Raw genomic sequence first — 11,950 nt, forward strand, 5'->3', positions numbered from 1 at the left:
ATTCAGTAGGCAAGGAGAGGTTTGGACTAGAAGAGGAGAGAGTGCGAAAGGAACCATGTGGACGGCCATATACAGAAAATCATCACCAGTTACCTGGATGGAATCAAGCTCCAGTTTACTGTTGGTGACCAGCTAACCAGATGGCAGAGGTTGGAGAAAGAAATCGTTACTGGCTGCATAGTTTCCGTGGTGCTCTTCATCATGGGGATGAACCTGCTGATAAATGCTGCCCAACGAGAGACACGTAGACAAAAGACAGAGTCAGGAATCTATCTCCCATCTAGCAGAGGCTTGATGGATGACCTCACATTGACGACAACAACACATGTCTAAGCTAGATGGATGTTGACAGCCCTGACGGATGTCGCTTCATGGGGAAGAATGAAGTTCAAAGCAGCAAAATCCAGATCTCCCGTCATAAAGAAAGGACAGGCAACAGAGAGGTTCAAACTCTACGTACAGAACGAAGAGATTCCTTCCATAGCGACAAGTCCAATTAAATGCCTGGGCAAGTGGTTTAATTCAAGCCTACAAGATCGCGACAATGTCAAGAAGTTAGAGCAACAGGTAGAGGAGGGTTCAAGAAGAGAGACTGCTGCGGACTACCCGGCAAGTTCAAAGCTTGGCTCTACCAGCACGCACTGCTCCCAAGACTAATCTGACCGTTGATGCTTTATGAGGTACCCAGCACAACAGTGGAAGCCCTGGAGAGAACCACTAGTCGACACTTCAGGAAGTGGCTAGGAGTTCCACCCAGCTTTACCAGTATTGGACTCTACGGGAAGAGCAACAAGTTACAGCTCCCGCTATCTTCACTGGAAGAAGAGTTCACGACAGCAAAAGCAAGACTTGTTTTGACCTTGAGGGACTCACCGGATGAGCTCATCCGGGAGGCAGGGATCCAAACCCGAACGAGCAGGAAATGGTCAGCGACAGAGTCTGTGAGCCAGGCAGAACACGCGCTCAAGCACAAAGACATTGTCGGAGTGACTGCTGTTGGACGTGAAGAAATTGGTGCGAGAAAGGTGGTACTGTGGAGCCGATCAGACCAGAAAGAGAGGCGTGCGATGATCCAGTCTGAGGTCAGGAGAATAGAAGAAAATGCCAGACAAGCAAGGGCTGTACAAATGGGAGCGCAGGGAGCATGGACCACATGGGAAACCGCAAACAGGAAGTTGACCTGGGGAGACATCTGGAAGTATAAGCTTTTTCTGTTTTCCTTTCTTCTTAGGTTTGTCTATGACCTACTCCCATCCCCAGCGAATTTGGGCCGATGGGTCTCGCAGAAGATCCAAAATGCAGCCTGTGTGACAGAGTAGGCACCCTAGAGCATGTTCTGTCATCTTGTGCTACAGCACTGACACAGGAAAGATATAGATGGAGGCATGACTTGGTCCTCAGAGAGCTGGCTGACTGGCTAGAGAAGGAACGAACGAAGGAACGTGGTAATTACCCCCGCCATGGGCACATCGCTTTCGTCAAATCGGTTGAGACCATGAAGACACAGAAACCAACAAAAGCATCAATTATTGATGGCACGAGAGACTGGAAGATGGAAGTTGACCTTGGTAGAAGGCATTTTTTCCCAAACGTGGTTCAGACGACCTTACGACCAGATATTTTACTGTGGTCAGAGACAGGAAAGAAGCTCGTCACCATAGAGCTGACAGTACGATGGGGGGGGGGGGCAAGAGGTGAAGAGGCCTACGAGCGGAAGAAGGCAAAGTACACAGAACTCATGGATCTGTGCAAGCACCAAGGCTGGCGTACTTGGCTATTTCCCATGGATGTTGGCGTGAGAGGGTTCTGTTCGCAGTCCGTGCACAGGTTGATGACAGCAGTAGGAACTACTGGCAGGGAGAGGCAAGTGGCTATTCAGAGACTGAGCGAAGCAGCTGAATCGGCATCAAGCTGGCTGTGGCTAAGGCGAGAGGAGAAGAGCTGGAGGCAATCAACCAACACGCAGTGACTGATCATCACCGTGGGCCCACCGCGACCAGAATGTTCATGGAATTAAAAGGGCCGAAACATTCTAAGACGGCGGCATCGATGCTGATGATGTTGGTAGAGGAGCAGTCTACAACCAAGCACAGATTGGTTAGACTGTATTCAAACAAATTCAATATCTGGAGATACCAGTGACTTCTAGGAAAGACTGGATGACAACCAAGAACAGAATGGTGACGATGGAGAGACAGATTGCGCCAGGATTAGGATGGAACAGGGGCACTAGGGGTAGCATCCCTAAATGCAGTCTTCGAGAGGGGACACCCAACAAACAGCTACAGACTCCACAAATGAAAGACACCTCCAAAGTCTACCGAGATGGGGGGGGGGGATGATGATAGACTCACTTGGACGGATTTTATGGAATCGACACGGCCTGCCCAACCGACTATGAATAGAGATGGATCGGTCACTTGTAAGTGCGGAAAGATGTGCAAGAACCAACGCGGTCTACGCATTCACCAAGGGAAATCAGGTTGTCAACGTGTGAGGTCAAAAGGACAGCGCATAGCCATCTTGGCTAGTGAGACGCAAAAGTACTCCAGTCTGGATTCAACCCACAGTACTGAAGAACTCTCCGTCCAGGAGACCTCACAAGATGCCTTCCGAAATCTCGAGGTGGATGATGACCCCCTTTTAGAGCTCTTACAGACTCAAAACAGCCCTGAAGCAAGCCAGGCGACCGGTCCAGATAGACCAAAGCAAGACACTGCCACTAGAACCAGGAAACCAAGGATTAAGTGGCCCAAGGCTTCAGACAAGACATCGTGGACCCAACTGGACGAGGACCTAGATAACATCCTCGAAGCATCCATGCAAGGACCAGTAGACCGAAAGCTGTCCACCCTCACAACCTTGATATATTCAGTAGGCAAGGAGAGGTTTGGACTAGAAGAGGAGAGAGTGCGAAAGGAACCTCGAAGACCAAACAGGCGGCAAGTCCGCATCCAGAACTTGAGACGTGAACTCAAGCAGCTGCGACGAAGGTACTGTGCTAGTTCACCCACAGAGAGGATCGGTCACAGCTGACATCATTACGGAAAGCCGAAAACAGCAGAAGAAAGACACGGGAACTGGCAAAGAAGAGGGCAGCCTTCACAGCCAACACAAACAAGTTCGGCAGATCTCTTCTCGACAAAGAAAGGTCAGGAAAGTTGGAAACTCCACTAGAGGAAGTAGAGAACTACCTTCATGTGACCCATTCTGACCCCAATCGAGAGGACGTGCTAGGAGACTGCGACCGAATAGATCCAGCGAAGGAACCCGAAAAACAGCAGAATGCGACGGAACCAACGCTAGGCGAGGCGAAGGAAGCTGTGAAAAAGGCCAGAGCTGCCTCAGCGCCAGGACCCAATGCCATCCCGTACAAAGTGTACAAGATGTGCCCACTACTTCTCAAGCGTCTATGGAGGCTTCTCAAAGTAGACTGGAGGAAGGAGGATGTACCAGAGGCTTGGAAAGAGGCAGAGGGGATATTTACACCAAAGGAACGCAATTACAAGACGGTCAACCAGTTCCGAACGATCTTGTTGCTCAACGTCGAGGGGAAAATATTCTTAGCCATCTTTGCAAGAAGACTTACATCTTTCCTGACAGGCAACGCATACATTAGCACTTTGGTCCAGAAGGGAGGAGTGCCCGGTTTCTAGAGCTGTATAGAGCACACCAGTGCTATCACACACCTAATAAGTGAAGCAAAGGAAGGGAGGAAAGATCTCACTGTAGTTTGGCTCGACTTGGCCAACGCATACGGGTCCATTCCACACCAGCTCATCTATACAGCGCTCCGACACTACCATGTGGACGGCCATATACAGAAAATCATCACCAGTTACCTGGATGGAATCAAGCTCCAGTTTACTGTTGGTGACCAGCTAACAAGATGGCAGAGGTTGGAGAAAGGAATCGTTACTAGCTGCACAGTTTCCGTGGTTCTCTTCATCATGGGGATGAACCTGCTGATAAATGCTGCCCAACGAGAGACACGTGGACCAAAGACCGTGTCAGGAATATATCTCCCATCTAGCAGAGGCTTGATGGATAACCTCACATTGACGACAATAACACATGTCCAAGCTAGATGGATGTTGACAGCCCTGACGGATGTCGCTTCATGGGGAAGAATGAAGTTCAAAGCAGCAAAATACAGATCCCTCGTCATAAAGAAAGAATACGCAACAGAGAGGTTCAAACTTTACGTGCAGAACGAAGAGATTCCTTCCATAGTGACAAGTCCAATCAAATGCCTGGGCAAGTGGTTTAATTTAAGCCTACAAGATCGCGACAATATCAAGAAGTTAGAGCAACAGGTAGAGGAGGGTCTCAAGAAGATAGACTGCTGCGGACTACCCGGCAAGTTCAAAGCTTGGCTCTACCAGCACGCACTGCTCCCAAGACTAATCTGGCCGTTTATGCTTTACAAGGTACCCAGCACAACAGTGAAAGCACTGGAGAGAACCACTAGTCGACACCTCAAGAAGTGGCTAATAGTTCCACCCAGCTTTACCAGTATTGGACTCTACGGGAAGAGCAACAAGTTACAGCTCCCGCTATCTTCACTGGTAGAAGAGTTCAAGACAGCAAAAGCAAGACTTGTGTTGACCTTGAGGGACTCTCCGGATGAGCTCATCCGGGAGGCAGGGATCCAAACCCGAACGAGCAGGACATGGTCAGCGACAGAGTCTGTGAGCCAGGCAGAGAACGCGCCCAAGCACAAAGACATTGTCGGAGTGACTGCTGTTGGACGTGAAGGAATTGGTGCGAGAAAGGTGGTACTATGGAGCCGATCAGACCAGAAAGAGAGGCGTGCGATGATCCAGTCTGAGGTCAGGAGAGTAGAAGAAAATGCCAGACAAGCAAGGGCTGTACAAATGGGAGCGCAGGGAGCATGGACCACATGGGAAACCGCAGACAGGAAGTTGACCTTGGGAGACATCTGGAAGTATGAGCCTTTTCTGTTTTCCTTTCTTCACAGGTCTGTCTATGACCTACTCCCATCCCCAGCGAACTTGTGCCGATGGGGACTCGCAGAAGATCCAAAATGCAGCCTGTGTGACAGAGTAGGCACTCTAGAGCATGTTCTGTCATCTTGTACTACGGCACTGGCACAGGGAGATATAGATGGAGACATGACTTGGTCCTCAGAGAGTTGGCTGACTGGCTAGAGAAGGAACGAAAGAAGAAACGTGGTAATTACACCCGCCATGGGCACATCGCTTTCGTCAAATCGGGTGAGACCATGAAGACACAGAAACCAACAAAAGCATCAATTCTTGATGGCACGAGAAACTGGAAGATGGAAGTTGACCTTGGTAGAAGGCATTTTTTCCCAAACGTGGTTCAGACGTCCCTACGACCAGATAGTGTACTGTGGTCTGAGACAGGAAAGAAGCTCGTCGCCATAGAGCTGACAGTACCATGGGAGGCAAGATGTGAAGAGGCCTACGAGCGGAAGAAGGCAAAGTACACATAACTCACGGATCTGTGCAAGCAACAAGGCTCGCGTACTTGGCTTTTCCCGTGGAAGTTGGCGTGAGAGGGTTCTGTTCGCAGTCCGTACACAGGCTGATGACAGCAGTTGGAACTACTGGCAGGGAGAGACAAGTGGCTGTTCAGAGACTGAGCCAAGCAGCTGAACGGGCATCAAGCTGGCTGTGGCTAAGGCGAGAGGAGAAGAGCTGGAGGCAATCAACCAACACGCAGTGACTGATCATCACTGTGGGCCCACCGCTACCAGAATGTTCATGGAATTAAAAGGGCCGAAACATTCTAAGACGGCGGCATCAATGCTGTTGATGTTGGTAGAGGAGCAGTCTACAACCAGCACAGATTGGTTAGACTGTATTCAAACAAATAGTAAAACCTTGTTAACACTCTAGAGGACACATTTATTTTCCGATCTTTATGAAACTTGGTCAGAAGATTTGTCTCAATAATATCTTGTTATCTCAGGTGAGCGACTTTGGGCCTTTCAGGCCCTCTTGTTTTTTGTGTGTCAACGTGATGAAATGTATTGAAAATGCAGCTCATTATATAATTTGTTTGTGTGTTTTCTAGTTTCAAAACATATTAGCACCGTTTTCCATTCCACGAAGTATGTACATGTCTAATCCTTACTGGTAATACTGACACGAAAAACAAATTCACGAGATGCATTTGGAGGAAAAACACGTTTCAGCTTCTTTAATGTTCGTCATTTCCATTTTGAATAAATACATTTCAAAGTCGAACAAATTGGCTCCATGAAAATATTTCCATGTGCCGACACGGCAAGCTCCGAGGACTCGGATATCTTTTACCAATAGTCCGAACACCATCGAAATACAAACGAACTTTTCAGTCGACGGGCCGGCTAAATAGGAAATAAAACACTCTTAAGTTTTAAGATGACTTTAAATATTATATCCTTAGTATTTTTTAAATGTAAATCAAAAAGTTTGCGTTTATTTGCAAAACAAACTTTAATTTTACAGATGCATCATCTTTAACATGTGCTTTGATACCAAGTAATACATCGATCGTACTTAACTACTATATCGTGTCAATAATAATAACAAACCTTAAACAACTCTAAAGTCCTTTCGTCAACATAGATTTTTTTCAGACTGAACATCTGTGTACATTCACACTGTACGGTCATTTTATGACAAATAATGCAGTTGTTGTTTGAACAAAAATTAACAATTAATTTGATGCATGTTCAATGTCTGTGATTCATTGTGCACGAATAACTCTTCAGCCGTACAGTGAGCAAGAGCATCATACACCAATAACGTCAGGGAAATAACAAATTTCCATGTGTTATTCACAAATAATGTACGGGGCGCACGTGAATTAACCCACTGCCCGTGCGTGATTAACCAATAATGCACGGAATACACATAAAAATCAACGAAGACGAGTTATGTACCAACAATGCAAGGGCCACATGTTAAATGTATAACTGTCCATGCATTATACGTGGGTTAATCTTGGGTTACACGTGAAATTTCCAACTGTTCGTGCGTTTTGGACCAATAAGGAGGGAGGCCCGGAGGCACCGTCCGTGCGTTATGCACAAATAATGAAAGGGTCGCGGTGAAATAATCCACTGTCTGTCCGGTTGTTCACCAATAATGTACGCGGAGCAGTCCATTTTCCGTCTGTTTAGACGAAGGAAACACGAGAACGCACGTTAACACGCATCTATCATAATTGAGCAAATATATGTGCTCATACCGAGCAATTGTGAGCACTGAAGTTGTTTATTCCAGGGCATACTTTGAGCACATCAGTTGGACGAACTCTGAAAAAGAACAAAATAATGTATGTCGGATTCTAAATAGTTAGTGGCATGATGTACATTGAAAAATAAACTTAAATCATGACGTGCATTTTTGTATCATATCGGTGTCAGATCTTTTAATGTTCAACGTCATATGAAAATGATCTCGTAGGTAAATTGTGTGTTGTTTTTCAGTCATATAAAACAGATTCGATCCCAGATTAATAAATATTTATGTACTTAATAAATTCCTTTCAAAACATTATACTTATATTCGCTGTTATACAAATATAATACTTCAATTGGACAAAATACCCTTTGAACGACGAGAATATTTAGGATATTGACTGAATGCGCATATGTTCATAAAGTGATTTTTTGTTGTTGTACCATACTGCTACTGTAACAAGCTGTTCATGCAAGAGTAAATGGCCATTTAGTGCTCAGCACTGTTTCATATTATGATCATAATCAGAAGAGGTAGTATATTAGACGAGTGAGGCTATGTTACATAATATTACCACTTTTATTAATATATTTTTATGAATATAAATTAAGCCTCGTCGTGCGATCATGGGTCTTATACAATATGCTACCAGTTTGGTCAGGAATTATCTGGTCAGGATGTCCGCTAATGCGACCACATAGCCTTGCGATTCTTTATAGTGGACAGCATAGCTCCTTACCAGACGTCGTGCGTAACTGCGTAGGCTGGTCTTGAGCAACGCTAGCGGCATATGACATAAGACCCATTTTTGCACGACTTGACTCATATTTTATATTTACAATATTAGTACAAAAGCAAAGATCAACATGTATGCGTTTACATTTTTGCACTAACAGATCAGAGACTCACGACCTTGCATTATTTATTATCATACGCAACTAGTTGCCGACACATTCTCATTAATAATGCCATATAATATCATTGAAAACATGTCAAGTTATTTCTTGGCATTTATCAAAATCATAACGTGAATCTCATCACAATTCGTCTACTTGGATTAATTCGGGTCATTGCAGAAGAATGAGCGAATAATTACTTTAGCACATCGACATACTTTGACGAGCTCATACATGATACACCCGTGTTGTTATAACAATGTATGATTTATCTGTTTGACGTATAAGAAGTAGATAAGTATTGTTCTAAAAATAAGCGTGATGGCTTTCACATACCATGGTAACTTTGAATTGCCTCTAATTTCATGAAGTTTACATACGCAAAGAATCAGGGACGAAACTTTCCGCCTAAATTGGATTTTTGCTAAGAAGAGACTTCATTTAAACGAAACATGTCATAAAAGCGGAAAGTGTCGTTCCTGATAAGCCTGTGCGGACTGCTCAGGCTAATCTGGGACGACACTTTACGCACATGCATTAAGCCCAGTTTTCTCAGAACGCGGCTAATATTTACTTGTTGCCGTGTATTTGTATGTATGTTATACCTATAATAATGTATTTAACAACGCTTTCTTACAGCAAAATATGATCCCGAAAATTATACAATTGAAGAGTTATAATATACTAGTATCGTGTTTCACATATAGAACACACGACGCATTGTGAGATTATTGTAATACAAGTTAGCCATGTGCAACTCAATTCTACATGTTGTAGAATTGTAACATGATTGCAGTTTTCGATAACATTCATAGTCTAAGAATGGTTGATGAAAACGGGTCGTTGGCTCGTATAAAATAATTTCTTATATGTTTCCCTAGATGACGTTTGACGTGATTAAAATGGTTTCCAGCAAAGCAGCACATTTTCACTCTCACCTTCATAATTCATGCGGCCATCAAAGTCAATGTCGACCTCCCGGATCATTTCTTCTACCTCCTCTAGCGTTAGCTTTTCGCCAAGGTTCATCATGCACACGCGTAACTCCTCCGCGTCGATGTATCCGTTGCCATCCTTGTCAAACATCCGGAAGGCCTCCTTGAGCGCGTCCTCGTGGTCCTCGTCGTCAAACTTCCGGCTCGCCACGATGTTCAGGAAGCTGTCGAAGTCGAGGCATCCGGTGTCTGAAAAACATGAAAGCTGAAGGAGTGGTAGTGTGTTAGTAGGTTTCAATCCATCTAGCGATAATGTATAATGTTTAATGGAACGGAGAACAAAAGTACAACACCTCTTCTACAAAACAAGTATTCATTGCAAAATTATTTACAATTTAACCTCATGCCACAATTCTAAACAATGATCACTGATTAATGCAAGATATAAGTATACATTTTACGTAAAAACTTACGAACATTCTACGTACATGCTCGCGTATTTTCTACACGCATGTTCAAGAAAATGCTGCGTTTACACTAACGTACTTTCTACGATAAAGCTTGCGTGCAGTTTACGTGAACACTAAACTTAAAACTACGTACATTCAACTCTAACGCTAAGGATATTCCACGCGAATGCTAATGTTAATTCTATATTAATGCATAAGTTAATTCTGCGTTGCATACATACATTCTACTTTAACGTTTACGTACATTTTAATTTAAAGCTTAAGCTAGTATTCTATGTGCTCTATTGGCGCTTCATTGTTTCGCTTTACGTGAATTCATTCAGCGTGTTGCTTCTGTATAGAAACGACGATAGCAAGAAGAATTTTATTACTTTTTATTCTTGGTATTAAAAGTGTTTACCTGAAACACTATCTATGTTCAGTTTTTTTTAGACTGCAACATATTTTCTTTGCATTTATGCACTCCTGTTTTGACCTAATGCTAAATCATCTCATTTGGGATGTTTTACATTAATTATATTATTTACTTCAATTAATGGTTCAGTATCTTCTGTCGAAAATAAAATTCCCAGCGTCATGCTGTCTCGATTATGACTCTACATTAAGAAAACTCGCTTAGAAAAATCGCTTCTTGTGTGAACACATAGAATGCAGTTAAGAGATTCAATGTCGGACGATCTTTGTTTCACGTACATGCATCCCAAATACGTTCACGTTCATGTTCGCGTGCACATGGAATACCGACTTAACAAGTTCTACGTGAACACCTGCGAATATTCTACGGGAACGCTTACATTCTGCCCTGAAACTTACGTTCTATATAAAAGCTACGTACACTTTACTTTGCCCCTTACGTTCTATATTAAAGCTACATACATTCTACATTGAAACTTACGTTCTATATTAAAGCTACGTGCATTCTACTTTGCCACTAACGTTCTATATTAAAGCTACGTAAATTCTACATTGAAACTTACGTTCTATATTAAAGCTACGTGCATTCTACTTTTACACTTACGTTCTATATTAAAGCTAACGTACATTCTATATAAAAGCTGACGCTCATTTAACGTGATCGCTTACCCTCGGGATCCACGTCGTCTATCATCTCCTGTATCTCGATCTCGGTGGGGTTCAGGCCCATGGCCCTTAGCACGCGACCTAGCTTCTGCGTGGTAATAATACCGTCATGGTTCTTGTCAAACAGGTTGAACGCCTCGCGATACTCTGAACAGAAAGACATGTTGAGAGGGATTGGCCAACATCCTTAGTCAGGAACTTTATTTGGAAAAATACCAATCATCAAGCTAACCCTTATAAAATCTTTACAAAAAAACGCATGCGATGTCAACGATAATTTTCTCAATGAAAAAACCATCGTATAATGGGTCAGCGTTAATTAAGCCTAATGATACGATACATGTTTTAAAGTGTCGGTGATCCAGATAAAAGTGCTAAGGGAACTTCTCATTACGACGATTGCTGTTTCATAAAGCAGACTGTAACCCTTAGAGACAATTAAAAACTAAGAAACGACATCAATGTAAGGTTTTTCTGTTACTCAATTTTACATGTTTTCAGTTGAAAGTTTAATGTCATTATTTTTGTTAAACTCGATATTCCAAAACAATCACTAAACAACCGTGGCCCTTAAAGGTAAGGTCGATCCCATTATGAACACGGAATACATAGTCTTAATATTGACCTAATATACACATGCATTTGGAAGTTAATGAGATATTTGTTTAATTAAATTTTAAGGCTTTAAATAGCTGTCATTAAGAGGTTTAAAAAAACAAGTTACACATACATTAATTGTTAACATAATTTCACTCATAAGTCACTGGTCATGTCTGGTTTATACTTAAATTATTTATATAATTTAAGTTAATGATTGTTCAAATGAAAAGAGACACTATGTGGAAATAGATATATACCTTTGATTTTGCTTTCTGTCAACTGGCTCAACTGAAAATAAAGGAGAAATTGTTTCACAATAAAATGTATAATAAAGAAACTATAAACATTAAAATATTTTGTTGCCAATTTTACAAAAGTTTTCGTCATAACAGACAACTAATGTATGAACCTACTCTTGTCTGATTTGCGAGTGGCATGTTGCAGTGTAATTAAGGAAGTATTTTTTTATAAAATAATTATATACCGTCTGCAAATATATCACTTATTGTATTTGTATGCATAACAACAAAACAATTGTATTCTACAAAACTTAATATTTTCAAACATTTTTGCTCAATTGCTAGCAGCATCTCCGATGTTAAACATGTAAGTGTTAGTTTGTTCACTTATGTATCATTTTTAGTCGAAGGGAGAACGAAAAATAACATGAACTGTAACCTAGTTTATCTATTAACAAGTTATACAAGTTCTATTTATTTTTACGCTCAGCACATGCATACATCCATGAAAAA

General features: G+C 42.5%; 3 protein-coding genes across 3 annotated transcripts; 2 read left to right on the forward strand and 1 right to left on the reverse strand.

Moving 5' to 3' along the window:
* Nucleotides 1-668: 668 nt before the first annotated feature.
* On the forward strand, nt 669-1,969 carry LOC127872662 (uncharacterized). The gene is made up of 2 exons (XM_052415991.1): nt 669-1,198; nt 1,261-1,969. The coding sequence occupies exons 1-2, from the start codon at nt 669-671 to the stop codon at nt 1,967-1,969; spliced, it is 1,239 nt and encodes a 412-aa protein (XP_052271951.1).
* Nucleotides 1,970-2,436: 467 nt separating this feature from the next.
* LOC127872663 (uncharacterized) lies at nt 2,437-5,712 on the forward strand. Its single transcript, XM_052415992.1, has 5 exons — nt 2,437-2,993; nt 3,068-3,512; nt 3,657-4,948; nt 5,152-5,431; nt 5,560-5,712. Exons 1-5 carry the CDS (start codon nt 2,437-2,439, stop codon nt 5,710-5,712), a joined length of 2,727 nt encoding a protein of 908 aa, XP_052271952.1.
* Nucleotides 5,713-7,250: 1,538 nt separating this feature from the next.
* On the reverse strand, nt 7,251-11,635 carry LOC127872664 (neo-calmodulin-like). The gene is made up of 5 exons (XM_052415993.1): nt 11,612-11,635; nt 11,456-11,486; nt 10,602-10,745; nt 9,052-9,297; nt 7,251-7,291 (listed from the first exon to the last, which is right to left on the reverse strand). The coding sequence occupies exons 1-5, from the start codon at nt 11,633-11,635 to the stop codon at nt 7,251-7,253; spliced, it is 486 nt and encodes a 161-aa protein (XP_052271953.1).
* Nucleotides 11,636-11,950: the final 315 nt, after the last annotated feature.

The sequence above is a fragment of the Dreissena polymorpha genome, chromosome 3, assembly GCF_020536995.1.
Source record: "Dreissena polymorpha isolate Duluth1 chromosome 3, UMN_Dpol_1.0, whole genome shotgun sequence".
NCBI classification, from domain to species: Eukaryota; Metazoa; Mollusca; class Bivalvia; order Myida; family Dreissenidae; genus Dreissena; species Dreissena polymorpha.

Excerpts from the sequence above, each read along its gene's own strand:
- LOC127872664 (XM_052415993.1), bottom strand. The coding sequence starts at position 11,635 with ATGCCACTCGCAAATCAGACAAGA. Across the intron at positions 9,298-10,601 it reads AGACGACGTGGATCCCGAGG|ACACCGGATGCCTCGACTTC; the intron begins GTAAGCGATCAC and ends CATGTTTTTCAG. Across the intron at positions 7,292-9,051 it reads TGGCCGCATGAATTATGAAG|AGTTCGTCCAACTGATGTGC; the intron begins GTGAGAGTGAAA and ends GTTCTTTTTCAG.
- LOC127872662 (XM_052415991.1), top strand. The coding sequence starts at position 669 with ATGCTTTATGAGGTACCCAGCACAACAGTGGAAGCCCTGGAGAGAACC. Across the intron at positions 1,199-1,260 it reads ACCTGGGGAGACATCTGGAA|CGAATTTGGGCCGATGGGTC; the intron begins GTATAAGCTTTT and ends TCCCATCCCCAG.
- LOC127872663 (XM_052415992.1), top strand. The coding sequence starts at position 2,437 with ATGTGCAAGAACCAACGCGGTCTACGCATTCACCAAGGGAAATCAGGT. Across the intron at positions 4,949-5,151 it reads ACCTTGGGAGACATCTGGAA|AGAGTTGGCTGACTGGCTAG; the intron begins GTATGAGCCTTT and ends CTTGGTCCTCAG. Across the intron at positions 5,432-5,559 it reads AGCTGACAGTACCATGGGAG|TCCGTACACAGGCTGATGAC; the intron begins GCAAGATGTGAA and ends TTCTGTTCGCAG.